Raw genomic sequence first — 25,692 nt, forward strand, 5'->3', positions numbered from 1 at the left:
CAAGGGCGGAACAAGGGGGTATCTGCAGCCATCACTAAAAATGAGGTTCAACCCTCTGATAGTCTGTAAAATTTGGCAACCAGCAACACAATGGAATAGCCAAAAGGCCCCCTGATCAAAACGGTGAAGAATAGTATCAGATCAGGAAGGAATGAAAGCTGAGCTTGATTCTGATAGTCTCTTCAAATATTAGACAACAAAATTAAGACTGTCAGTAGGGAATAAACTGAATATATAACTGAATCCTGAACTGAACTTGAAATTAATAATTAATTACTTTACTTCACTCTATTGCATACGCTTTATATCTTTTATTTCAGTATTTTAAGGTATAATGTACACTGAATGGCTACAAATAGTGAGATTGGTGTCATCAGCTGCAGGTATGGTATTAGTTATGCTATTAGAACCACTTGTTCCACGCGGGCCCCCTCTGGTGGTATGCAAAAGAATAAGTGCTCAGTTCCTTCAGTTCTATTTGTTGTTCAATGAAATTTGCACTTAAGCATACAGAACAGTTTGTTTTCATACATTTATTTATAAACACAACATTGTTCATTATTCTGAACTATTACTTAGCTTCCATCCATTTTGTGAACCACTTAGATTATTATTATTATTATTGTTGTTATTGTTGTTGTTAATATTAATGATAATGAGAATACAACTGCCTTGTTTTGGATAAACACGTGTATTTTAGGTCATATTTTGTTACTTGGAGAGCTTTTTTCTGCTGTACTGTAAATAATCATATTAAACTGTCATTGTTTGGTTGTGGTGAGTAAAATCTTTTTGGGGGAGGAAGAAGAAACGTTTTTGAGCTCGCATTGAGTATTATTGATGATAAAGCCCATGAAATACATTCAATGCTTTTAGATGACTGAATAACTGAAATACTGCAAGTATAAAACTGAATGTCGCATAGTTAAGGGTTGTTAAGGGTTAACAAGACGTAGAGGAGGGGAAAAGAAATCCACCTTGGTTGTGACGAGATCGCTATTGCACCAGCTCCCCGATCACACGGGGCCGTCCTTAAACGTCACGTTTATGAAATGGATCTAGTGTGAAATCGCGTCAACTGGTCCACGCGCGACCAGTGAGGCGCACGAACATTATTCCCAATTGGTTCCGGCGAGCGCGTGCTGGTCGATCAGTTTGCGTGCGTGCGTGCGTGCGTGCGTACGTACGTGCGTGCGTGGGAGTGTGTATGTCCGAGCACATATGCGAGAGCGCGCGCGCATACGTGCTTATATGCTGGGCGCTTGAACAGCAGCAGACCCAAAGAGCAAAGCAGGGCAGCACCGAGCCTCCAGAAAGAAAAGCGGAGCAGAACAGAGCTAAGCGCTCGGCTAGCAACCAAGCGCACGTTTCAGGGCGAGACATGATCGTTTCCACAGCCGGAATCTTTTTGCTCCCGCTGCTAATATGCCTCCAACATTGCACGAGCGTTCGTGGTAAGTCTTGATTTCCCCGCATGAACGCAGCAAATGTCGCCCACTTTGAACACCTGTCATAGTGCTGCCCTTTGATTGAATGACCCAGCTCGGTTATGATGTCTTGTACCTTGCGTTTATTGTTAGAAATGGGACGATGCATGCATGACCTGTTTTCTTTACACAAACGATGTTACGTCGCTACAAATTTAGATTGACTATTATAGCTTATTATATTGCACTCCTCTGGAATGAATGTCGAAGCGGGCCCTGTTTGGTTTGTCTAATTGTCAATTTTTTTTAGTCAATCAATTTCCTCCTTCCGAAAAACGCCTGCTGTGCACATGTGCACGTAATCTAATCTGATTTTGTGGTCATTTACTAGTATTGTGTGATCACGCGTTACTATTGACGCTCCCATTCATATTTAAATTAGTATAAAAGGACCTATTTCGAAGTGGGTCACGATGAATTCGAATATGAATTTGTGACAAGTGGCGACAGCTGAGTTTACCTGCTGCAGGTGACCTCAATCTAGGTCTGATCATTGGGCCAGGTCTGATTATGCTAATTGAATGACATTGACTAATTCATCAATTATATTTCATTGATTAGTTCATAGTATTTGTCAGTAAGAAATTTAGGTGAAGATAGATAGATAGATAGATAGATAGATAGATAGATAGATAGATAGATAGATAGATAGATAGATAGATAGATAGATAGATAGATAGATAGATAGATAGATAGATAGATAGATAGATTTATATTTATTTTTAGATTTATATTTATTTTATATATATTATATTTTTTTTAGGGACTCATTCTCATACCACCTGAGTAAATACTGGATACCAATATCATGAGACACATTGAAGTACAGAAGCGCAGTAGGTGGTGAATTTACTGCAATCAATGTTATACATAATCTGTACATTTACACTGTGCCAAAATATAGGCTATTTGTACTAAAAAACATAAATCTGAGCTGTAGTTGTAGTGATTTATTTGCCTACCACTCGTATTGAGTGAGCCTGTGGAGTAGTACCACACTGAGCGCCATTGCCCTCAGATGTTTGACAACAAAGCTACTGTTGCAGAGCAGTCCATCTGTAGTTTCTCTTGCTAAATCTCTGGCCTCCTTTTTCAGAACAACCACCTAACATAAAAGCGCAGATGCAAGAGATCTATAGTCTCCTTATTTAACATTTATTGCAGAGGCAAATGAATTAACTATCAATCCATTTAATATGCTGTTTCTCCTCAGTAGGATAGTGATGATTGAGTTGACTGATCATGTATGATGGCCATACAGCAGTATTTGCTTGGGTGTTATTTAGGTTAGATAATGAGTTTTATGTGAAAGTGGATCATTTGGACTTACTGAAGACAGTCATCAATGTTGTGTTCATAATTGTGTATATGCTAGACGCATGAACATTGTGCTTTATTATCCCCTCTTTAAATGCTTTACTGTCACCTTAAGTCTTCTACACACAATTATAAAATTGTACAATTATAAAAAGCAGCAGCAACATTATCCTATCTCCACAATCTCTATTTAAACCTAAACAAGAGCCATTTGGGCTTGACAGACCTTGGCACAGGGCAGAGAGTAGACCAAACAGTTGTGATCCGCACTATTTGAATTATCTTAAATCATTGGGAATAGGGATAAAGGAATTGTTTTATTTGCAGTTTACTGTATAGTGCAAGTGCTAATGCTGTGAAGTTTTTTCCTCAGGCAACAAATGATATTTATTCATTAAAGACAAAGTTCTACAAACGGTATTCTCCTCCACTATTTAAGTTTGGCAGCATTGAACTATTTTCATTGCTTTCTGATTGGCATTGAAAATATCGAACCTGTGTCGCATTTAGGATTCTCCTCCTCAATCACTATTTAAAGCTAATTGAAAAGGAAAAAGACATTCTTAGCACCCACCACCAACGGATAATTGCTCTGGATTATCTTTAGAGACGGCCATTAAATTGGCTTTAGGTGATTTTGATCGGAATCCGAGGAATCTGCTTCAAAATCGATCTAATTATCGGTATCTGTACAGCGGTCTTAAGCAAACAATCAAATATAACCTCGTCTCAGATTATTCATCCTCGACAAAGACACCTAGAATGAAAATGTTGGACTCAGACCTCTGCTAAGCCCTAATCAAGTCACTCAATTTAACTTTGTGCTGAAACATGCTGTTAACTTAAAAATCAGTTTGGTCAAGGTAACATTGTTTTCAATCTTTTAATTTAGTTTTTAAATGTATTTTTCACCAAATGTCCACAGCATATTCAAGCTTATTTTCTTTGTTGTAGGTAGATAAAATGTGTGCATACCATTGGCACATTAATTTCAATTCTGTCCAAGAGTAGAGGAAATCCAGGCTCAATTATCAAGAGCTAGAGATAGGCACGATTTGGCTCTTTGGTGTTTTTTCTTTCCCTTTCTTTGCAGATTTGAGGTGTTGAAGTTTGTAGTGTACAGGATATTAATGAAAAAACAATTGTCTCCTAAAGAAAAAAAAAAATCACAAGTACACGTAGATCTAAATTAAGTCTGTGAGCAAGGCGTCTCACAAATAAGAGCAGCGTCAATGCTTGCCCTGATTAAAATGGATGTAGTTTCCCTCCACAGTGAGTATGATGGCATGTTAGACCCAGATCTGCAGCTACACGAGCACTGGCGGTGTGGGGGTGCGCTTGGCTCCTGAAGTGGGCGGGGTGGTGGACTGGAAGAGGAGGAGGGGAACGCACTGCAACAGTTTGTGTTACTGGGCAAAAATGCATTAACGTGACCACCAGTGTGACAGTGCTTATGTAATGCCCAGTGACTTACCATTTTTAGCAGGACACAAGAGCAATGTTTGATATTTTAGAGAATACTTTTTTGTCTACGAAACTACCAGTTTTGATTCTTTCTCGGAATGTTTCTTTTCTTTACATTATTCAGTCCCTCCCCAGCAACTGTCTTGGCGATGATTTTAGCACAATATGAATGCATGCTCATTATAGTATTTATGTTTTCCCTTCAGTGGCTTTGTCCATTTTCAAGCGCTCATTGCACTTCTGATGGAATTCTCTCATTGGTGATGGGCAGATAATTTTGATCCTCCTTCTGTTAGGGTGACTGAAATTGTAGTGTAGTTACAGCTCAGCATACTCCTGTTCAGGATTATGAATTCTACCTGCATGGATCGCTGTAGATTTACGCCGTATGGGAAATATTGTGCTTTTTTTTCTTAACAGTTCTCAAGTTGTGTCAAAAATCAAGAATCGTAATACTTAACACATCCTGTTTTAGTCCTGATGACGTTTAAGGATTTGCTGCCCCATGCAAGGGTGAAACTGTTTTCCGCGCCCCATATACTGCTGTGCTAAAGGCAACTACAGAAATGGTTAGCACGATGCAAGGAGTGGCAGGACATTTCAGAGCCATTGAGGGTGATGCTTGAATTTCCACACTTGGTGGGTAGATGGGCACTTAAGGTACTTATCTACTGTACATGCATTTGTGTACAGTTAAAGTAGCATTTGAATATCTCCAGTGACAGACTGCACAAATAATTGTGGAGCATGTTTATAAATAGTTTTTTTTTCAACTGATTTTGCTCTTTCACATGAATTAAAATGTGTATATATATGAATACATAGCCTAACAGACAATGCACGCCAACGTTTGTTTGGCTAGATTTGTCTGAACTTATTTATTGTGAGCTGTTTCACATAGAATAATTCAGGTTAGTCTTGCAATAGCACATAAGAAATCTAAACCTTAAATTTATGTTCTATAAACTTATAAACAAACTTATTAGTATAATGAGCAAAGCAACACAAGACATCAAGAGATAATGAAACATTACTGTATGTGCAGAAATGGATGTGTACCAATACTAGTACGTACCTTTATCGGGCTAATGCTGTCCTTATTTCAAGATTTTGGGTAGTTGTGAAGGATGCCGATACCAGCCACTGATACTTGAGGCAGGAAAACCTCTAACATCAAATTCCTTGCCAGTCATTGGTGATGCACTTAAGCACAGTGCAAAATCATCATGTGCGTTAGAAAGGTACTGGCACCGGTACTCTGAGAGTTCTCGAGCAAATATTAATCGGTCTGGACAAAAAATGTATTGCTCATCCCTAGTTACAAAATCATATTTCTCTTTTTGCAAAAATTCATGTCATGATTTGATTCTGTCTGTCAGGAACTAAAACGGAATGCGAGGCCAACCAATTTCAGTGTGAAAATGGTCGTTGTATCCAGTCTGTTTGGAAGTGTGATGGGGACGAGGACTGTAGTGATGGCAGTGATGAACGCTCGTGTGGTAAGAAATGCTTGCTTGAAATATTCTGCCAAATGTATTCTTAAATTCTGAAGATTTCTTGGGGGGGGGAATTCAAGTTCGGTCAATTATGGACACATTTGTAATCTATGAAGTGGAGAGGAGGAGACTGTTGGGCAACATATCATTGTGTTCTTGTAGAAGTCTCACACAACTGGTGAATCTCTTATCTCCTGGGATGACCAACCTGCTGATACAGAGGCATCAGAGTAGTGCTAACGACATGTCTTTTGAACCAATCAATAATGTCATACAATATACACACACCCACAGTACAGATGTACAATAATTTTCTCTTTCAAAACCAATCCCAAATTTCACCTCTCCTTTTTATTTCATTTTATCCGGGTAATGTAACACATGGCACGTAAAATGGTAAAGAATAAATATAGTAAGATGAAAAACGACGAAAAATCCAATTACTTAAAGGTCACACATGACAATCTGTTGATTTGATTTTAAAATGTTATCCAATTTGAGCCACCAGTCACGAACCACTTGAAAGGTTACCTATAGCTTATGTACATTTCAATTCATTTTGTCAGTTAGTCATGCCATATTTGTTGAGAAATTTTCACTAAAGTGGTTGCAACGTATGAAGTGAGAATCAAGTCATGGATGTGCATTTTGATTGTTATATTGATTGCTTTCTTCCCCTCCCACAACAGTCAAAAAGGTTTGTCCAGATGCAGACTTTGTATGTCGTAATGGCCAGTGTGTTCCAAAGAGGTGGCAGTGTGATGGGGAGCCAGACTGCGAGGACGGCTCAGACGAAAGTGTCGAAATTTGCCGTAAGTACTGCACAAGCCTCAAATTCTGATTCAAATTTTAACTACTAAAATCTTAAACGGCCTTCGGCGTACTTGCATTCTTTTTTTTTTTAGTTGATTATGATAAAGTTCAAATCAATTTAGCATCAAAATCAAGCACTGGTCTGCTTTGATCCACCATCTTTAGCACAAAACATCAGTTGGCTTAAGTAGTAGTAATGCACTACAACTTAAGTACTGAAAAAAAAATATATACGTATGTATTTGTATATTTAACATTGATAGGAGTATTCTTGTTGTTCATGTTCACTCATGACTCATGAATGAAACTGTATGTTAATACCATGAATGAGCAAGTATGCGACTTGGGCTCGGCTGCGTATTTGCCAAGTAAATTAGATAGTGTCTTGTCAGCACTTTCTCACTGGAGTATTTTGTCTTGTCATGTGTACTCTGTGTTTGTACTTGAACAATATTTCCAGTAGTATTAACACATAAACGTTTTCCTGAAGGTCTTGAACTTAGAGGCTCTGATCATGTGCATCTGATTAAGTTCCAGGCATTCTAGCTGCAGTGTACATGAGCTGAGCTGCACGTACAACTGCGTATGTCACTCTGTTGTTTGTCCAGCTGTTCTTATTCTTAGTAGTGGAAAACACTGCACTTGCATGGTCATCTCTAGTGGATAAAGAAGTTCTGATGCAATGTGGCTGGCATGCTGTGAATGCATATGTCTGTTTTATTAGCTTGACACAAGCTTTAATACATGTAAGCTAATAATGTCAATGTTTTTTGTAAATGCGACATGTTCAATATGTTGACCTTTTGACAACGCATACAGCCTATGTGGTGTTATTTTAGGTACTACTGTTTGAGAGTTCTGGTAACTTGAGCTGCGTGAGTATTTGTTCTTCATTGAAGTAGAGGGTAGGAAAGGTGTACGTAAAGTATGACCCATAATGCAGTAATAGAATTAATAATTATGTAATGCACCTTTTTACGCTTCACATTAAAAATAAAGGTTCAACTTATCTGTACAAGGAGCTGGCTTATCAATTTTGAGCCTAAAGGTTTACATAATTTTAGATGAGCAAAACAGATCCATGTGCAGAATTGATACAACTACGGGCAAAAAATTGGATTCGGTTTTATTTCTGAAAGATCCTTGTAGTCAATTTTAAGCATCCTAAGGGCAGTTGTTACTAGTTTGTTGTATATTGTGCCGTTAAAAATGTCCCTCTCCAGGGTTCTGTATCTCTGTCGTGGCTTGTGCTGAAACTAGAAAAATATTTGCAGCGCATTTTTTTTGAATGGTTATATTGGGGGAAAAAACAAAACAAAAGCCTTGCAATGCATTGTTGATTCGTGACCTGTTTTTTTTGTTTGTTTTTTTTGGGATCATGCAGACATGCGGACTTGCCGTTTGAATGAGTTTAGCTGTGGAGCAGGTTCCACTCAGTGTATCCCCAACTTCTGGAAGTGTGATGGTGAAAAGGACTGTGACAATGGAGAAGATGAAGTGAACTGCGGTAGGTTGAGATTTGCTGTAAACTATGTGAAAGTGCGGCTTATGGTCTAAAAAATATGCTTGTGGTGTTCGTGCTTGACTGTGTCTGGCGGCCAGTAATTGAAAGGAGCTGCCAGCAAGCCATTTTAATTACCTTCATGCTTGTTCAAATCAAATCTATTTAAATGAATTTTACTGGTCATGAATCCGCTTAAACATAATCAGTACGTGAAATAAAAGTTTGGTATGAATGATTGATAGTATTTGAAACTACACGGTGCATCGGGTCATGGCTGTATTGTAAAATTTTGATATTATGCATCCAAATGATCTGTTTGAAAATGCACTTTCAGGGAACGTAACCTGCGCTCCAAACGAATTCACCTGCGCCAGTGAACGCTGCATCTCCCGAAACTTTGTTTGCAACGGCGAGGACGACTGTGGGGATGGCTCGGATGAGGTGGGGTGCGCGCCTTCTTCCTGTGGCCCAAGTCAATTCCAGTGTGGAAATTCATCATGCATCCCAAATAGTTGGGTATGCGACGAGGATGTCGACTGCCAGGTAAGGAAACGGCAATGAACAAGAATAGCTGTTATCACGAATGTATGTTTAGACTAAATTCAACGCATTAATGGCGGTGTATCTCAAATTGTTATCTCAATTTTGCCACGTCCGACCAAGAACAATAAACATCAGATTTGTTATCCAAGGCGTACATGGTTCTTCACACGTCTCTTGCGGTCCAACGTTTCTGTTCTTCTGCAGGATCAGTCCGATGAGTCGCCGTTACGGTGTGGTCGTCATCCAACCCCACCAGCCAAATGCTCAACGAGTGACATGCAATGCATTTCCGGAGAGTGTATTCACAAAAAGTGGAGGTGTGACGGAGACTCGGACTGCAAAGATGGCAGCGACGAAGCAAACTGTCGTATGTACAAACTTCAACACCGTACATACAATTTTTTTTTTCTCATTTTAAATACTGTAAAAAAAAAAAAGTAACATGCGTGTGTGTGACTGCTGGTTTATATTGTGTGTTTAATCACTTAACAAATTAAATACCATAAATGCAATTAAAGCAAATTCATTCAGTTTCGCGGATTTTACTTATTCCGGGTAGTCTGCAATGTATTTTCAAAAACCAGTGAACTTTTTAGGGTGTCTAATATGATATGATATGGTTATGTTGTCTGGTATTAGCAGCTGCACGCACCTGTGGCGCAGATCAGTTCAAATGTGACGACGGGAACTGTATCCTGGGCAACAGACAATGTAACGGAATCCGAGAGTGCGCTGATGGATCAGATGAGGTCAACTGCAAAAACTGTAAGTTCCGGTTCCTTCAATAGTTTTATTCCTTTTGGGTTTTTTTTCATTTGCACAATTGCTTTAATGATCTTTATGTGAACCCTTTTGGAATTTCTTAAATTGTTACATAAATTGGTCATGACGTGGCTTGACTAGTTCAATCACGTGAATAAACGGTTGTTTTCATAATCACAAAAATAACATGCACAATATTTTCCGAAAATTACAAGAAAAGCGAGTGTAGGCTTGGATTTAATAACTTGATGACATTTCTTTTAGTATACGCACATTACATATCATTGGACTCAACACGGATGGACCCATGTGTTGGAAATAAAAAAAATAAAACAATACTACTACAGTGTGTGCCAAGAGTGGCCCGGTCAAAATACTAGAAAAAAAGTGAAGGAATGGGCATCTCCATTTTCGATGATGCTAGAAAAGAGTTTTTGTAAATGCACTTTTTCGTTTTTCCCCCCTCCTCACAGCGACACAATGTCGTGGACCTGAGAGGTTTAAATGTCGTAGTGGGGAATGTATTGAGATGAGCAAAGTATGCAACAAGAATCGAGACTGTCCAGACTGGAGTGATGAACCCATCAAAGAATGTGGTGAGTTTTATCTTTGAAATGTCCTGTTTTAGTTGCCCAATATTATCAGAATTCATGATCAAGCAAAACCTGACAAAGCTGTCATGCAACAGACCAAATGAAGAAAAACAAAATCTTGTGCGTCAACATGCTTCAGTTATTTGACTGAGTGAATCAGGCAGAAACCATATTTGCTGTGTTAAGGACTGTATTGTGTGTTGTGCTGCAGATGTCAATGAGTGCCTAATGAACAATGGGGGCTGCTCGCATATCTGCAAAGACATGACAATTGGCTTTGAGTGTGACTGCACGCCCGGGCTGCAGCTCATTGATCACAAAACCTGTGGAGGTATGATAGTACTTTTTTACAATATTGCATGCAGCAACATGATGCTCTATTGTTTCTGGTAGCATATGTTGCTGTGAATTTGCCGTTGCGTGTTGAAAGATCTCCTTCGACCCTTCTTCCTTCAGACGTCAATGAGTGTCTGAACCCAGGCATCTGCAGTCAGATCTGCATCAACCTGAAAGGAGGATACAAATGTGAATGCCACAACGGCTACCAGATGGATCCAACGACAGGAGTCTGTAAAGCTGTAGGTGAGTGAGGCCCGATCAAATCCAATATGCCCGCCTCATCTAGTTAGTCACTGGCATTAAAGATTCACAGAAATGTATTGGTCCCTTGTAGATTTTACAACACTAATGTATTTGTAGTGATGACAAATTAATAAATTGAATTGATTAGTTGTATATTGCACTTTCCGGCTCTGTATTGGTTAAAGCTTAGTCTTGACTAATAGCTAGTCAAGTTTTATTGGCATCTGGTCTTTCAGTCAGGCAATTTAAAGACTTTTTAATCACCCGTCTGCTGCTACCTCAGAACAACAACGCTATGCGCAGCAGTGAAATGTCTGGCCCAACTATGATAGATCTGCACGGCGTTGAGAATACAAACATATGGAAGCTTGTGGTGGATGAGAGTAGTGCTTGGTTTTGCCAGCTTCAGCTATTCTGATCACAACTGGTCTTCGAAATATTCAAATTGGCAAGACCATAGGACTGGTGGTAAGGAATGAGGAAAGCAGTGTAAAGTGAAGCTCCAGCTTCCTCGTCCAAATGTTGTTTCACAATCAGTTGAATTGGAAGGTTTGTCACCAACTGGGTGCTCTTCAAATCACAAATGCCCTGGGCCCATTTTTTTTTTTTTTATCCCTCCTTTTGATGAATTAATTGAACATTAAAACATAATAGAGAATGATATCATAAATATGTTGGACACATTTTGAAGTGCAAACTTATTCCTGTGTTCCCCTCCCTCCTAGGTAAGGAGCCCTGTCTGATTTTCACAAACCGTCGTGACATTCGTCGTCTGGGTCTGGAGAGAAAGGAGTACACTCAGATTGTGGAGCAGCAGAGGAACACGGTGGCTCTGGATGCAGATTTTGACCAGCAGATGATGTTTTGGGCCGATCTGGGACAGAAAGCTATATTTAGGTACTGTAATGTTTACATAACCATACTTTTGGAAACTGCAATAAATTAGTGTTGATGTATGGAATTTAAAATGGATAAAACTAGTATTGTGGCGGTATAATGAATGGCCTCACAGTTTGGTCTGATTTGATACATGGGGTTTTTGGGTTTTACTATCCCCCCACTGTGTTGCAATAGAGAAGTGAAACTGCAAGCTTTATATTTGTGTGTGACACAACTATTCTTGCATCTGCAGGACTTTTTTTTTTCCATGTAGTTTTATTTCGGACGTGGACAAAATGTTTAGCAGTACTTGATGATTCCGAAATATGTCCGTCTGCTGGCGGCTCAGACGTTTCTACAGAACAAAATTCCTTCCGCTGTCATTTGAACACCCACTTCTGTGTAATTATTTACCTAGACTTGTTGCATTACTAAGTTTGTATATGGTGATGGAGTACAACTTGTTCAAGTGAGCTGAAGATATTTCAATTTATTCTTACAGCACTGTGCTGGACAAACGAGGCGACGTGAGCACCCACAACAAAGTGATAGAAAACGTCCTCTCTCCCGTTGGCATCGCCGTAGACTGGATATACAAGAACTTGTACTGGTCCGATCTGGGTACCAAAACCATTTCCATTGCAAACTTTAATGGAACCAAGCAGAAAATTCTGTTTAGTAGTGGCCTGAAAGAACCAGCTTCCATTGCTGTGGATCCTCTGTCTGGGTAGGTGTTTGTCAAGGTTTTGAAGATGTCAATACTGTAAAATCTATTTTCTGACTTGGGTTTCTCTTATTTTGGGCACATCTGTCAATTGTAGTTTCCTGTACTGGTCTGACTGGGGTGTGCCAGCCAAGATTGAGAAGTCTGGTATGAATGGAGTCAACAGGCAGATTCTGGTGGCGACAGACATCCAGTGGCCAAATGGAATAACCCTTGGTAAAGGTTATATATCGCACTGACGATATGCTGACACGGCTGATTATAAAGATCAATTCAACGGATATCAATTGGGATTTATTTCAACCACTGTTGGGGGGGTTAGGATTGAAATTGGAAATTCTGGCTTGTGGCTTGTAGAAGATCTTTATTTTTGTCAGATTTGAGTGTTTCAATGTGCAGGGCTAATTCTTCAAGGGCTCTTTTTTTTTTTTTTTTTTTATAAACTCGTGGCTTTGCTTTCACCGATTTTGATGTCTTGTAACAACTTTTGTTTTAATGTCCGATTAACTTAATGTACAACAAAACAACCACAGATTCAAGTGTTCAATGAATAAAGTTGACTTTTGTAGTCATTTTAAAATGTTTTATTAGCATTTATTTTGAGCAACCCTGGGTGTTCACTTTTGCGGTGAAAGCAAATTGGAATTAGATGTTCACCTGTAAATCTATATTTTTCCCTTTTGGGCCACATTTTAGATTTGCCATTTTTATGTCGTACCCATTTAATCTTCTGTATGTTCTTTATTTAGATCTAATCAAAGGACGGCTGTACTGGGTTGATTCAAAGCTACACATGCTCTGCAGTGTTGACCTGAATGGTGACAACAGGAAGAAAGTGCTACAATCTTCAGACTACCTTGCGCACCCCTTTGCTCTTACTGTTTTTGAGGTACTGCTACCATTTTACCAAAAAGTGGGACTTTTTTTGTCATTGTTTTAAGAGCCAAGACCTGCACTAAGAATCTGCAGGGGTTTTTCCTGATTTATTTTTATTATCTTAACATTATCAAATGCTTAGGATTTTAAATGGGTGGGCTGTGTCACAAAGGGCACCAGAAGGTTTAAACTGTGCCAAACAAATCATGCGAGTGGCAGGCTGTGGCAACCAGACAGGGAAAACTGAAAGTTACTGCCACTGTATGTTAATTTTTAGAATTAGATTTGTTCTAAAATGTATGATTTATCAATATAGCTATCCCTATAGCATAGTTTTAAATTTATGCCAATTTTTTTTTTTTTTTTCTTTTTTCCATAATCCCCTTTCCAGGATCGTGTCTTCTGGACAGATGGCGAGAAGAAAGCCATCTACGGAGCTAACAAATTCACAGGAATGGACATTGTGACACTAGCCAACAACCTGCATGATCCACAGGACATCATAGTGTACCATGAGCTCATTCAACTTTCTGGTAAGAATGCAATTAAAACACAATTGAAAAGAAAAATGGGTTCTGTAATGATAAATTGGCAAGTTTGTGGGTCAATTTCAATAAATTTAGAAAACTCTCTCAGTACCTAAAGTTAATGTGGACTAGATTGTGCTTTTAATTCATTGTCCCTGTGACTGACTGGTAACCAATAATGGGTGTTTGTCTTTTGTAAACCGTCAGTCAGGTCAAAGCTCCAGCATTCTTGTAAAGCTGTTTGGGAAACTGGCAGAATGGATCAATTCAGTGGCAAAACTGCCAGTAGAACTTGGACATGATCTAACAAGAAACCTACACTTGTTTGCAGGAACAAACTGGTGTGCAGAGAAGGTTCCAAATGGGGGCTGCAGCTATATGTGTGTACCTGCACCACAAATCAACAAACACTCTCCCAAATTTACTTGCCTGTGTCCACAAGGGCAGGAATTGGCTGCTGATGGTCTACTCTGCAGACCTGGTGAGTTAAAACACCCATGATGAAAGCATGAGCAGGATTTGTGGGTGGAGGTTGAAGGGAGCACTTTTGTGATATTGCCTTTATATAACCTGGTTAAATTCACGTAAAAACTAACATAATGATTGGCCACCGAATAAAAATGTTTGACTCGTTTAATAGACATGCTCGTGAGACCCTAATTAGCATGCATTTGTCAAAGCTCATCATTAAACTCATGCAAGCTGATATTCTCAGATGTTCTTCCAGGCACTCCCTCATATTTCATGGTCTCACGCGCTTAAAAAAAAAAAAAAACTATTTTGACTTGAAATAATGCAAATGAAACACTTATTCGAGAGAGCAATGTTGGCAGTAGAATAGGTTGTGTACTGTAGTCAATTGTTTTTCATGAATATATTATGTTATGGACTCTTAAAGGTGTTTGAGGTGCTCAGTCCAAGGATTTCTTTCTGGGGTGGGGGTCTCCGTAATCCAGGAGCACATTTTTTTTGGAGGGGTAGTGAACATTTCATGGTTGCTATGCCAGCAGTCTTTTTTTTTTTTTTTTCTTCTTCTTAATGTGACTAGGAGATGCTCTACTCCTTCTTTATTTTAAATCTATACAGAAGATAGTGAGAGAGGAACCCGGCAACGGAATTCTTGCATATAAACTCCTAATTAGACTCTCTGCTGTAGACCAAGCAAGTGGCGAAAACAAAGCAATAGAACATCTCCCTGACAACTCTGTGCCACTGTGTCCGCCAAAAGAAAAATAAATGCCTTGTTAGTCTAAGATGCCTTGAAACTTTATAGATTCCAAGTTTGTGTGTATAATTGTGTTAACACACCCTTCCGTGAATTTGGTGTGCTGAATAAATAGCTTGGGAAAGAATGCCTTTCACCGTCTCTTGAAGTTGGGTTGTAGCCAAAGCCCTTTGCGAAATCTCAAGCAAATGCATTTATGTCCTTTGTTCAGCAATTGCTGCTGCACTAAAAGGAACCATGGATCATTGTTTTATTCTTCTATTCTAAGTGAATTTTAGAGTAAGCTTGACGTGTGAAGTTGTTCCCAAACGCAACTGCGCTCTTTGGTTCATCTTCACCTCGTTCGCTAATGACCTCAGTTTATGCACCAGTCTGAATTAGTTTGGAAAACCTCAAGCTCAAAGTTGAAAGCACGCCCAAACCATGCACTCTGGTTCAAAAGGCAGGAAACGTGAGTTGAGGGCTGCAAAATTATCATCTGGCATGTTTATTTTTTTTATTTTATTTTTTTTTATATATATCAATCCGTGCCTGCATGAAATAGCCCTCAGTGTCAAAGGTTGGTGACCCCCTGGGTGTTAGCCACTTGCCTGCAATACAACCTTCCACCAAAAGGTGGCCTTGATGCTTAAATCAGTCGTTAAGCTCCAGTGAAAGGAGAAGACAATACTAAGCCAGCTGTTAGAAACAAAAAATGACTAAAATTATGTAATTGAACATCTGAAAGGAAAAACCAGTGGACTGGGAGGGTTGGGCCAAAACAAAGCTCAACTTCCATTCAGGTTAATGCACTTACAGGTTAGGTTGCCCCCAGAACAATCAAGAATAGTTGATGAGGGTGATAGACTGATAAGCATAAAATATAAAGAACCAGTGTTTGCCAGTAAATTTTTTGCTATGCAGCACTAAATAGGGGGAAAAACATTTAAAAAAAAAGTGAGACGGAAAACAAATCATGTGACCATCTTGAGATAGGGCTGTGAGGGTTACCCTAAACTGGCTCCATTCAGATGCATTAAGAAGGTTCTCAATTATTATTTTTTTTCCTGCAAATGAGCTATCTTCAGTTCTTCAGAGAAATGATAGGTGTGATACTGCAAAATGTGAAAACTTCTCAGCATTCACAAGCTAATTTTCAGTTTGCCCCCACCCTGTTAAAGTCTGACCCCTTGATTCTTGGTACAGACCTTTTGACCAAAAGTCCAACAAAGGAGGATGGGGAACCTGTCTTGCCGCCCTCCCCAGGTAATACCATCAGTTGTCGCCTGTTGTGCTTCCTGATGCTGGGCTGCTGGCAAGTGGCAACTTACCTCAAGGCTTGCTTTTACGTGCTTTGCCTTTCTCTGGCTGCATAACTCTCCTTCGCAAGTATTTCGTCTTTGTTACATGGAACAAAAAATCTTGTGGCATGGTTATGAGCACAGTAATATTTGCTGTTCAGCTTCTTGCCTGTCAAACGGTTATCTCAAATTCCAACATTTTGGTAACGCTACTATTTTTTTAAGATTGCTTTTACTATTTCAGTCATTATCCCAGCTCTTTACTATATTTTGTTCTGCCTAATTAGATTTGTATCTTGGAATTTCATGTGGCTGTAAATTCTATCGCACTCACTACAGCTTCTCTGTAGCTCTTATCATACTGTTTGTTTTTTGTATTTGACTCATGTTTTTTTGTTTTGTGGGGGGGTTTTGTGCTTATTTGTGGGGGGGGGGGTTCCCTTGAGGGATGTAATTGCAAATTTGGGAAGTGTGTGGCATTGTCTGAGTGACAGGATGTTTCGAAATACTGTCAACCAGTTGAGACTAAGTCAAATTTGAGAACACAAGCATACCTTTAGGACATTTTACTCCGGTTTGAGCTCACCGATTTGCCGTTAATATCACTTGTTTGCACAAACCTTTTTTTAGTATAAGGGGAACTTCATCCTTTCTCAAAAGTGCGTGCCTTTCACGTTGTTCAAAAGTTTGTAAACTTCCTAGCAGCCTACTTGATGATGCTCAGGGGTGCATTTTTTGGTCTTGTTGTCAAATGGGCACCAAAGGTGATTGTTTGGCACCCCAAAACTTGCTGACCACCTCCTGGATGACTTTAAAGACAAAATATTCTGAGCGAACAAAGGCAATGACTTGTCTTCTGGGTTTCCATCATAAAGAACTTGCAGCTCTATTTAGTGACTTTCCTAGCCATTCTAGTGACTATTGAAAAAAATACCTAACTGCTCACGCTGGGTAAAAAAGAAACGATCCAATTAGGGTTATGAATTGGTCCAATTCCAATTATTAACCCAGCAATTATGATGCATGTTATAGGATGATTAAAAATATGTATCCAGTAATATACATTAGTTAGTATCTGGGAGAAGAGCATTGTACATGTGGGCACATAATTGACATAAATGCATCATAAAGCCTAATTCCATTAGTCCTCCTAGGATATTTAGTTATAACTAACGTTCCGACTGGTTTGTTTGGAGTTTTTGCTCATTTAAGTAGAAAATGGCTACCGGTGCTAATCAAGGTTTGGCTGCGATGTGCATTGGTGTGCAGCTGCTTTTTCATTTCTCCCTCCAAACCCTGCTTGAAAGCCACAATTACCTGAACAATGGAGATGTCTGTCTTTACTTGATCATCACTTACACTTTTAGTGTGCTTGATTTGCCCACAAGGTGTGTTTGTTTTTCCAGAAGCCAATGTGAGTACGTCGATTCAGGTAAACGCCACAGCCAGAGGTTCTGCAGCAGCTTGGGCCATACTACCTGTCTGTAAGTGCACATCTTCACATGTACCTTCTTTGAATTAATATCAACACCTAAAGTAGTATACTTGGCATGCAATTCAAAAGAGGTTGTGGCTTTTTTGGAACCAGATGGCACAATTTTAAATTAGCGTTTGCCCCTAACCCTAACCGCGTCACCTATTTTTTTTTTTACTAATGAAAATGTGTCCATGCTCACACACTCAGTGCTGCTTGCCATGGCGGCAGCAGGCGGCTATTTGATGTGGAGAAACTGGACGTCGAAGAACCAGAAAAGCATGAACTTTGACAACCCAGTCTACCTGAAGACCACAGAAGAAGACCTCAACATTGACATCACACGGCACGGCGCAAATGTGGGACACACATACCCAGCAGTAAGTCAAAGGCTGATAACCTTCCCCCTGAATTGTCCTGATAATAAAAGCAAGTGACCCTGCCAAGAAGAAATGGGTTAATTGGTGCAGAGTCGCTTAGGGTTCGATTCAACTAGATTAAATAATTTCGTCTCAGCAGGGGATTGCGACTGCTTGTTAATGACCTCCACGCTCATCTGTGACCCTCTGTAATCTTTAATGAATTGTTGGCCATCCGCCCATGTACACAGATTAAGTAGATTAACCTTGGACCACTCAAAGCTTCAAGGCAAGATGGCGCAACATTGGCCGTCATCCTTGCAGCTGCCAACACAACGCTCTTAGAATTCAACACTCCATAAATTGTCTATATGAGCGTTGCAATTGTCTCTGTAAATAGAACTGGACATTCAGGTATGACGGCATGTTTGTCATTAATTCTCTGTTTGTCTATTCTCCTCTTTTCAGATTTCAATAGTGAGCACGGAGGATGATCTATCGTGACCATGTTGGGTCCCCCCCCACCCAACCCATCTCCCCTCTTCTGTCTTTCCCCTTTGGTTTTTAAGGGAACTCATGGTGCTGAGCATGTTGTCCCCTTGTTTCCCACGCTGCTGGTTTTCCCGTCAGCACCAGTTCGATTGCTCACAGTGCGACAACATGCCTTCTGAAGTGCATTAAATCATTATCAGTGGTGACAGTAACTGAAAGATGTTATTTATTTTGTAAATAATGCTTTTGATTTTGTTTTTTTCATTGTCCTGGTTTCCAAGCTTCCCTGCCCTTAAGGCAATTTGACTGTCTTTTCCCGCCCTTTTCCGGAAAGAAGGCAAAATCATTAGTCGGTTGAATCTTGCTGAGCTGTTTTTTTGTGCTTGGTGGGGTGGGATGGGGTGTGGTGGGGGGGTCTTGAAATTGCGCAGGAGACCAGTCCTGCTCTCACCAAACAGATCAAGTCTGCCGGACAGGTTTCACAACTTGATCAAAACGACATCTTGCCTTTTTAAACCTACAGGCTCTGTGTGTGGGAAATTGTCTTCAGTTAAAATATCAAATCATGTTTGCAATACCTCTTAGTAGTTTGAATCTTTAATTCTATTATTGACAGCAGGTTTTCAGCATTTCTAAACATTGTACATATTTAGCCATCGTCTCAGGCTGTCAATCAGGATTCTATTCAATGCACTTTGATCAAATGTTTTGTGTAAATAAGATTGTATACATTTGACATGAGGTCTTTTGGGATATGGTTGGCCATTGTACCAAGGTTATGATTCAAATGTGCTGAACATAGCTGGGGGGTTGCAACACAATTTGGTAAAACTATTTTGTATGTTTGCTGTGGCTGTTGATCTTTTCTAGCCTTGTACAGTTGTTTAAACATTTGAAAGCTCTGTATCTGTGGGGGAGAATGATTTGAAAACTAATTAAATTGAAACTCTAATCCAGAAATTTGTTCCAATCTTGGCTGCCCATCATTCCTTGGTGTCACACTGTCAACAGCTTACTGTTAATGCCCATTCTGTTTATTTTATTTTCTTCTCTACACCAGCTCTCAATTGTGGCAAGGAAATGGGTTAACGCAGTGCAAGGGTCACCATTTTATTAGGTCAAATTACTGCGATATATTTTTTCCCTCCCCGCCCCTGCGGGGCACAAGGATATCTCTGGTGTTTCCCCAAAAATATATATATATTTTTTTCCCCCTAAAACAAACTCCAAAAAGTCTTCAGGAAAACCTGTTCACCCCCTCGGTGTCTGCATGAAAAATGTTGTCCAGAATTTGGCATTTTTGTTTTGCAGAAATATTGCCATGTTAAAATAAGGTATTTTCACCTTTCTCTCTAATAGTCCTTTTCAGTGCCTGGAATTTATTTATTCATTAAAGATTGCTGTAAGACGTCTCATAATTAAAGTCGTCCTGATTGGTCATGTTATGATGGCTTGAGTGAGAGACGAAGGATTAAGAGATGGATGAGAGAAAGGATAATTCTATCTAAAACATTAAGAACCCAGATCATCGCAGAGCAGCTTCACAGCTCAACCGTTTGTCAGAAGCTCTCTCTCACCATGACCTCCTGCCTGAAAGAAAATTTATCCCATGAGTTTTTTTGACAAAATCATTTACTTTAGCATGTCAATACCTTCATGTATGAGAATCGAAGCATGTTGAGACGCCTCCGAGCTCGCAGCAGGAGTTTGTTTCCCGGATACAAATCAGACAGCGGAACTCCAGTCTTCAAGGAACCAAGCAATTATGGGAATCTGACCAGGATCCTTGTGAAACCATGGAATTCTATGCAGGTCAGACAATTAAGCTATTCATATTCTTTTTGTTTTTTTAAACTTAGTTTTAAAGTAAATTTTTAGAGAGATCATGGGATATGAGGTCTTTTGGACTATGGTCAAATTTTTGTTTTTAAACCGAGGAAATTTTTAGTGCAGTTTGTGCAAATTATTAGAATTCAGTTTCTGTCGTTTGATTTTAATTTGTGTAATTTCATCAAAAGGGTCATTGATTCATTTTAATGATTTTCAGTTTGCCTGATTTAAAAATTAGTCGAACATTCTCAAGTCCAAATATTCGGCATACTTTACAGATGTGAAGATAACTGTGATAATGAGTCATTGTTTTATAGCCTATTGTATTTGGTATGTTTTGGTCACCTGACTATATTTGTGTAGGAACTTGGCAAAGATGTTTATGATCTTTATGCTGAGGATGAAGAGGAAGCATCGCCACCTCACACACTGCTGTCGCCTTCAGAGCACTTCACGCTCAACATCAATGTTGGTGGAACGGTAAATTTTCTCGTGGTGAAAGCCAGATTGTTCCGAGCCATCAGTTTTTATTCAATCTGGCACCAAACATGACATGGACACAATCAATCATCGTATGCTTTCATATGGAATCTTTCAATTTTGGTGAGCTTTCTGTTTTGCCATTTTCAACAGGAATGAGGTTTTATTTTTCAACTTGAATATACCAAAAATTGAGTGTCCTGTTTCTCCACATCAACTCAGAAATGATTTGTGTACCATATAACAAATTTTGACATGGAGAAAAGTACTTTATTTTTTTTACCCCAAGTAACTTAGAATAATCACAAGTCTCTTCATAAGATTGCTAATTTTTTAAGCTATCAAAACATATGCCAGTATTGAAACCTTGACTTTCTAAAACCACAGTAAATTGTTCAACTAGGAACAGGCCTTGTCGATAGATTTTTAATTTTTTTATTTTTTCTACGTTTTAGGTGTACCACCTGCCCTACAGGTTAGCTGTCAGATATCCCAAAACACGGATTGGCCGCCTTGCCACATACACAGACCATAACAGGAAGCTGGAACTATGTGACGACTACATTGTGCACAACAATGAGTTCTTCTTTGATCGGGACCCCACTGTTTTCCAAAATATCTTCAACTTTTATAGGTACAACAAGTTGATGCGATTGGACCCAATTGAAGTAAAACACGGCCCACAAATATCACACTTTTCTTGTTCCTTCTGCCAAGGACCAACGTGTTATGGATTAAAGATGAGCTCTGCCCTCGTAACTTCTTGGAGGAGATCAGTTACTGGGGGGTTAGGCTCAAAAACAGCCAACGCTGCTGTCGCATCTCATTCGAGGAGAGGCAGGACGAGCTGAACGAGCAGCTGAAAATACAGAAGCAGCTTATGGCAGAGGTGGGTCAGGACCCTTCAGTGTCTCAGTCGTAGTCTGAGGAGGAAATTGTTTCACATTTTTATAACCAGGAATGATTATATCATAAGCCAGAATGTTAAATAAATCAATTGCCTTAGAAATTCAATGTCTAAAGAGACAGCACTGGGTTAATTGAAGCAAATCAAGGGTGTCAAACTCGTTTTTCCTTTGGAGGGCCATTATAACAGTCAACCCAATTAAATGCATGAACTTAAATACAGTACATGCTACTTAACAGATAAAGGTCTTTGAAATCGGAGAAGAGTAAAAACTGTTCAAAATAAAAAATAAAAAAGATGGCTGGATGCTAATAAAAATTGATAGCAATGTCTCTATTTTTTTTAAAAAGTGAAGCCAATTTGCAATTTTAGTATTGACATAAGAAGTGGATGCACAATTTGTCTTCGTGGGCTCAATATAATTACACTACGGGCCAAATTTGGCCCACGGATCCAGAGATTGACAACACGGCTCTAAAAAGTCCCAATGATCATTGTCCCCGTGTGATTTTAATCCATCCCCTGGGGGAGAGGGGAGCAGTGAGCAGCAGCGGTGCCGCACTCGGGAATCATTTGGTGGTAAATTGTCAAACGATTGCTTTTCTAGACATAACCTACGACCAATCCAGGTTGTACCCAGCCTCGGGCCCAAACTTGGATGCAACCCTAATGAGGATAAATAAATGATGTCCATTTATAAAAATACGATAGCAAGATGACATTGTTACTCTATTGTGACTTTTCTAGCTGTGGTCCTTCCACTGTTCTTGCAGAAAAGGTCCAACATTCATCAACGTACAGTGTAATTGAAAAATAAGTGCTTCTTTCTGTCGTTTCACTTGTAAAGTGATTGTGCTGCTGTCACATACAAAATGTCATACAAACCAACCTTCCTCTTATACTGTCCATAAAGTCATCTCAAGTTCCCCCGCCCAATCCTAACCCTGCACGTAGGCTGTTTTTCATGTTGAAAGCGCGTGCTGACTGATAGTCTGACCTAAATCAGATTTCCTCTTGACAGATGGTGTGACGAGAAAGGGCCTCTTCTTGGCCCACTTATACCAACATGTTTCCTTCTCACAAGTCCTTGCGCTGATAGTTTGTCATAACACGATTCATCTTGACCTTTATGTTGAGATTTTCACCATTTTAGTATGTTATTCCTACTTGGCATTTAAAAAACAGTTTGCAAATTAAATTGTCATTTCTTTCAAAATGTCTGATCACAAAGCCTGCTGTCTTTTACTCTCTTTACATTTTACCAGACATAAATTGCTTGCAGCATAATAAAAAATTCTATGCTGAATAATGTGGTGATATCTAATGTTCTTCATATCAAATTAAGAACAGAGACCCAGTCGAAATACAGTTTAATGAAAAAAGTCACGTTAATTATTTCTGCCAAATGAAAATAGTTGGAGAGGCCATCATTCACAGACGAAATTATCTTGCAACCCCAATAAACGGGTATCAAAGATTATAAAAGAATAACAAGAAAAACTTATGGCAATGCAATAAACGGTGTTAATTTTCAGTCCCTCAGGTCAGTTGTCAAGTGCTTTTTTACAGACTTTATAAAATAGCTTTTTTTTTTAATTAAAGCTAAATTAAGAAAAATTAAATGTAAGTTTGCACTTTTTACACAACTTACACTTTATTAAAAAATGTTGTGCCCAAATTTTTATATTTATCCTTTGTATATTTTGCATGTTTTTAATGACTTTTTTTATTATTTATTTTTTTACACACCTTTTTGTTCAATTTTACAAATTCTCTTTACAAACTGACATGATGCATTGCTGCAAAAGCCTAAATATGTTTGACCAGATTGGCCTGGAACAATCCGGCCATCCAGAAGTTGTCCCAAATTTCTCAGTTGCCAAACATACTGAGGCATATGTAGTCAAAACAATCCTTTCCAAGGCTATGTGTTGGCAATAACAACCTGACACCTGGAAATGTGGCCTTGTGGCGCTCAAGGATCAGCATGAAAGTGACCTTCGATACCTTGCTTTTAGAACATCATTAATATAATGATAATACAATTTCCATTTCATCGGACGTCACAGTTTCCTGGAAAGTAATATAACCTGCTTCTATTTTGTAACCCTGTGCAGCCTTTCACCAACATTTTTTTCTACAGGTGGAGATTGTGGCATTGGAGGAAGATGAGGCCTTGTATCAAAACATGATCTTTGGACGCACCCGCTGGAAGATCTGGAACATGATGGAAAAGCCCTTCTCCTCTGTTTCTGCCAAGTTGATGGCTGTTGCATCTGCCATGTTTGTCCTGATCTCACTGGTTGCTATGACGCTAAACACAGTCGATGAGATGCAGTATAAGGTGTGAAGGGGGAAACTGAGAATAGACATCAACACCGACAAAACATTTATGATTGCATTTAGATGCCACATTAGTGTCTAAGCACTTTTGTCTAAATGAAACTTCTCAACTGACTTCAACATAGTGCCTTAGCACCAAAATGCCACAAAGTGGCAGTGGAAGACAATTGTGTGAAGTGAAATGTAATTTTGCATTGTTTATTTCCAGCAGTTGAATCACTCAAAATTATTTGCATTGAATTTTAAGTGATATGAAAAAAGAATACTGCTTCTCTGATTTTATGTTCCAGACGCCATCAGGACAGCTTAGCAGCAGGTTCTACGGAGATCACGTGGAGACTTTCTGTATCGCTTTCTTTACACTGGAGTACATTCTCCGCTTGCTGTCTACGCCCAACATCAGAAGTTTTGGACGCAGCGTCCTAAATTCTGTCGACCTGATTGCCATATTACCACACTACCTGCAGATTGTCCTTGAGTGTTTCGATGACGAGGATACACATATGCATTCTGGAGATATTGAAGCCATGACACGTGTTGGGAAGGTAAAAGCAGCACTCGGTGACTGATGAGATCATTATGACGTTACATAAGGAAGCAGACTAAATATGGGTTCTCTCTGTAGTTGGGTCAAGTTCTGAAGATTATGCGATTAATGCGGATCTTCAGGATCCTCAAGCTGGCTCGTCATTCAACAGGCCTCAGAGCCTTCGGCTTCACACTGAGACATTGCTACCAGCAGGTCACATTCTACATGTACCTTAATGCTTCTCGGCCAGACCACTTGTAGTCACATCATTTATTTACGTGTTTAGGTGGGCTGTTTGCTGCTCTTCATTGGCATGGGGATCTTCATGTTTTCAGCCATGGTGTACACAGTCGAGCGTGACGTTCCTAACACAAATTTCACCTCCATGCCGCTTGCGTGGTGGTGGGCAGCTGTGAGTCAATACTACCAGTAATAGCCTTATGCCTGATGAATGTTTCAATTTGGGCCGATTCGAACTCGGTCACCAGAAAACACTTGAATATTGAACATCCTAACAAAACGAAAGCAAGTTCTCTCTGTAAAAGCTAATTTTTACAGCTATTGTTAAAGGATCTCACAATCTTTGTGTCTCCAATCCCCGCAGGTAAGCATTTCCACGGTGGGCTACGGCGACATGCTCCCAGAGACCAACCTGGGCCGTGTCTTTGCCTTCGCCTGCATCGCCTTCGGCATCATCCTCAACGGTATGCCCATCTCCGTCCTCTACAACAAGTTCTCCGATTACTACGGCAAGCTCAAGTCGCAAGAGTATGCCGCCATCACCAAGGCCCGTGGCGACGTGCAGTTTGCCCGAAGAGCTGCCAAGAAGTTTGCAGAATGTTATCAGGACAGCCTTCATTTGAGAGTGTCACGGCTGCAGTGTCAACCGATTGAGACAGAAGAGGAGAACACTAATGGCAGAAGGCTGTTATGGCCACATTGACCCGTGATTTTTATTTACAATTACAACCTTACAAATCACCTTTGACCCCTAGTAAATTGTTGGACTCTTTCTTAAGGTGAAGACGTCTTTTCCCAACTTTGTAATGGCATCTTTCCTGGGTGTCTGCAATTGACCAAGACTGACTTTCTTCCGCCTCACACTTCTAAATGTCAAATTGTCTGGAGGAGAAACAATATTGCAAGTGAGGCATGTCTAGCAAGAGTTTGCAAGCATGCTAAGAGTACACATGAGGGAGATAGACT

At 39.6% G+C, this 25,692-nt stretch overlaps 2 protein-coding genes across 6 annotated transcripts; both read left to right on the forward strand.

The window, feature by feature from the left end:
• The first annotated feature begins 993 nt into the window (after positions 1-993).
• On the forward strand, positions 994-19,357 carry vldlr (very low density lipoprotein receptor). 5 transcript variants are annotated; one of them, XM_049739263.2, is made up of 20 exons: positions 994-1,454; positions 5,648-5,767; positions 6,454-6,576; positions 7,962-8,084; positions 8,416-8,624; positions 8,829-8,991; positions 9,264-9,389; positions 9,860-9,982; positions 10,191-10,310; positions 10,436-10,561; positions 11,287-11,458; positions 11,943-12,167; positions 12,262-12,380; positions 12,914-13,053; positions 13,432-13,573; positions 13,899-14,048; positions 15,978-16,037; positions 17,479-17,556; positions 17,757-17,926; positions 18,374-19,357. In XM_049739263.2, the coding sequence occupies exons 1-20, from the start codon at positions 1,208-1,210 to the stop codon at positions 18,407-18,409; spliced, it is 2,772 nt and encodes a 923-aa protein (XP_049595220.1). In that variant the 5' UTR covers positions 994-1,207; the 3' UTR covers positions 18,410-19,357. The 5 variants fall into 5 exon arrangements, with proteins under 5 accessions (XP_049595220.1, XP_049595221.1, XP_049595223.1 ...); XM_049739264.2 differs by having other exon boundaries at positions 9,267-9,389; XM_049739266.2 differs by lacking the exon at positions 15,978-16,037 and having other exon boundaries at positions 9,267-9,389.
• Positions 19,358-19,502: 145 nt separating this feature from the next.
• Positions 19,503-25,429, forward strand: kcnv2a (potassium channel, subfamily V, member 2a). The gene is made up of 9 exons (XM_049739277.2): positions 19,503-20,209; positions 20,591-20,707; positions 21,163-21,341; positions 21,425-21,596; positions 23,758-23,958; positions 24,248-24,502; positions 24,583-24,699; positions 24,773-24,898; positions 25,091-25,429. Exons 1-9 carry the CDS (start codon positions 20,054-20,056, stop codon positions 25,427-25,429), a joined length of 1,662 nt encoding a protein of 553 aa, XP_049595234.1. The 5' UTR covers positions 19,503-20,053.
• The last annotated feature ends 263 nt before the right edge of the window (positions 25,430-25,692 follow it).

Source organism: Syngnathus scovelli, chromosome 13 (genome assembly GCF_024217435.2).
Source record: "Syngnathus scovelli strain Florida chromosome 13, RoL_Ssco_1.2, whole genome shotgun sequence".
NCBI lineage: Eukaryota > Metazoa > Chordata > Actinopteri > Syngnathiformes > Syngnathidae > Syngnathus > Syngnathus scovelli.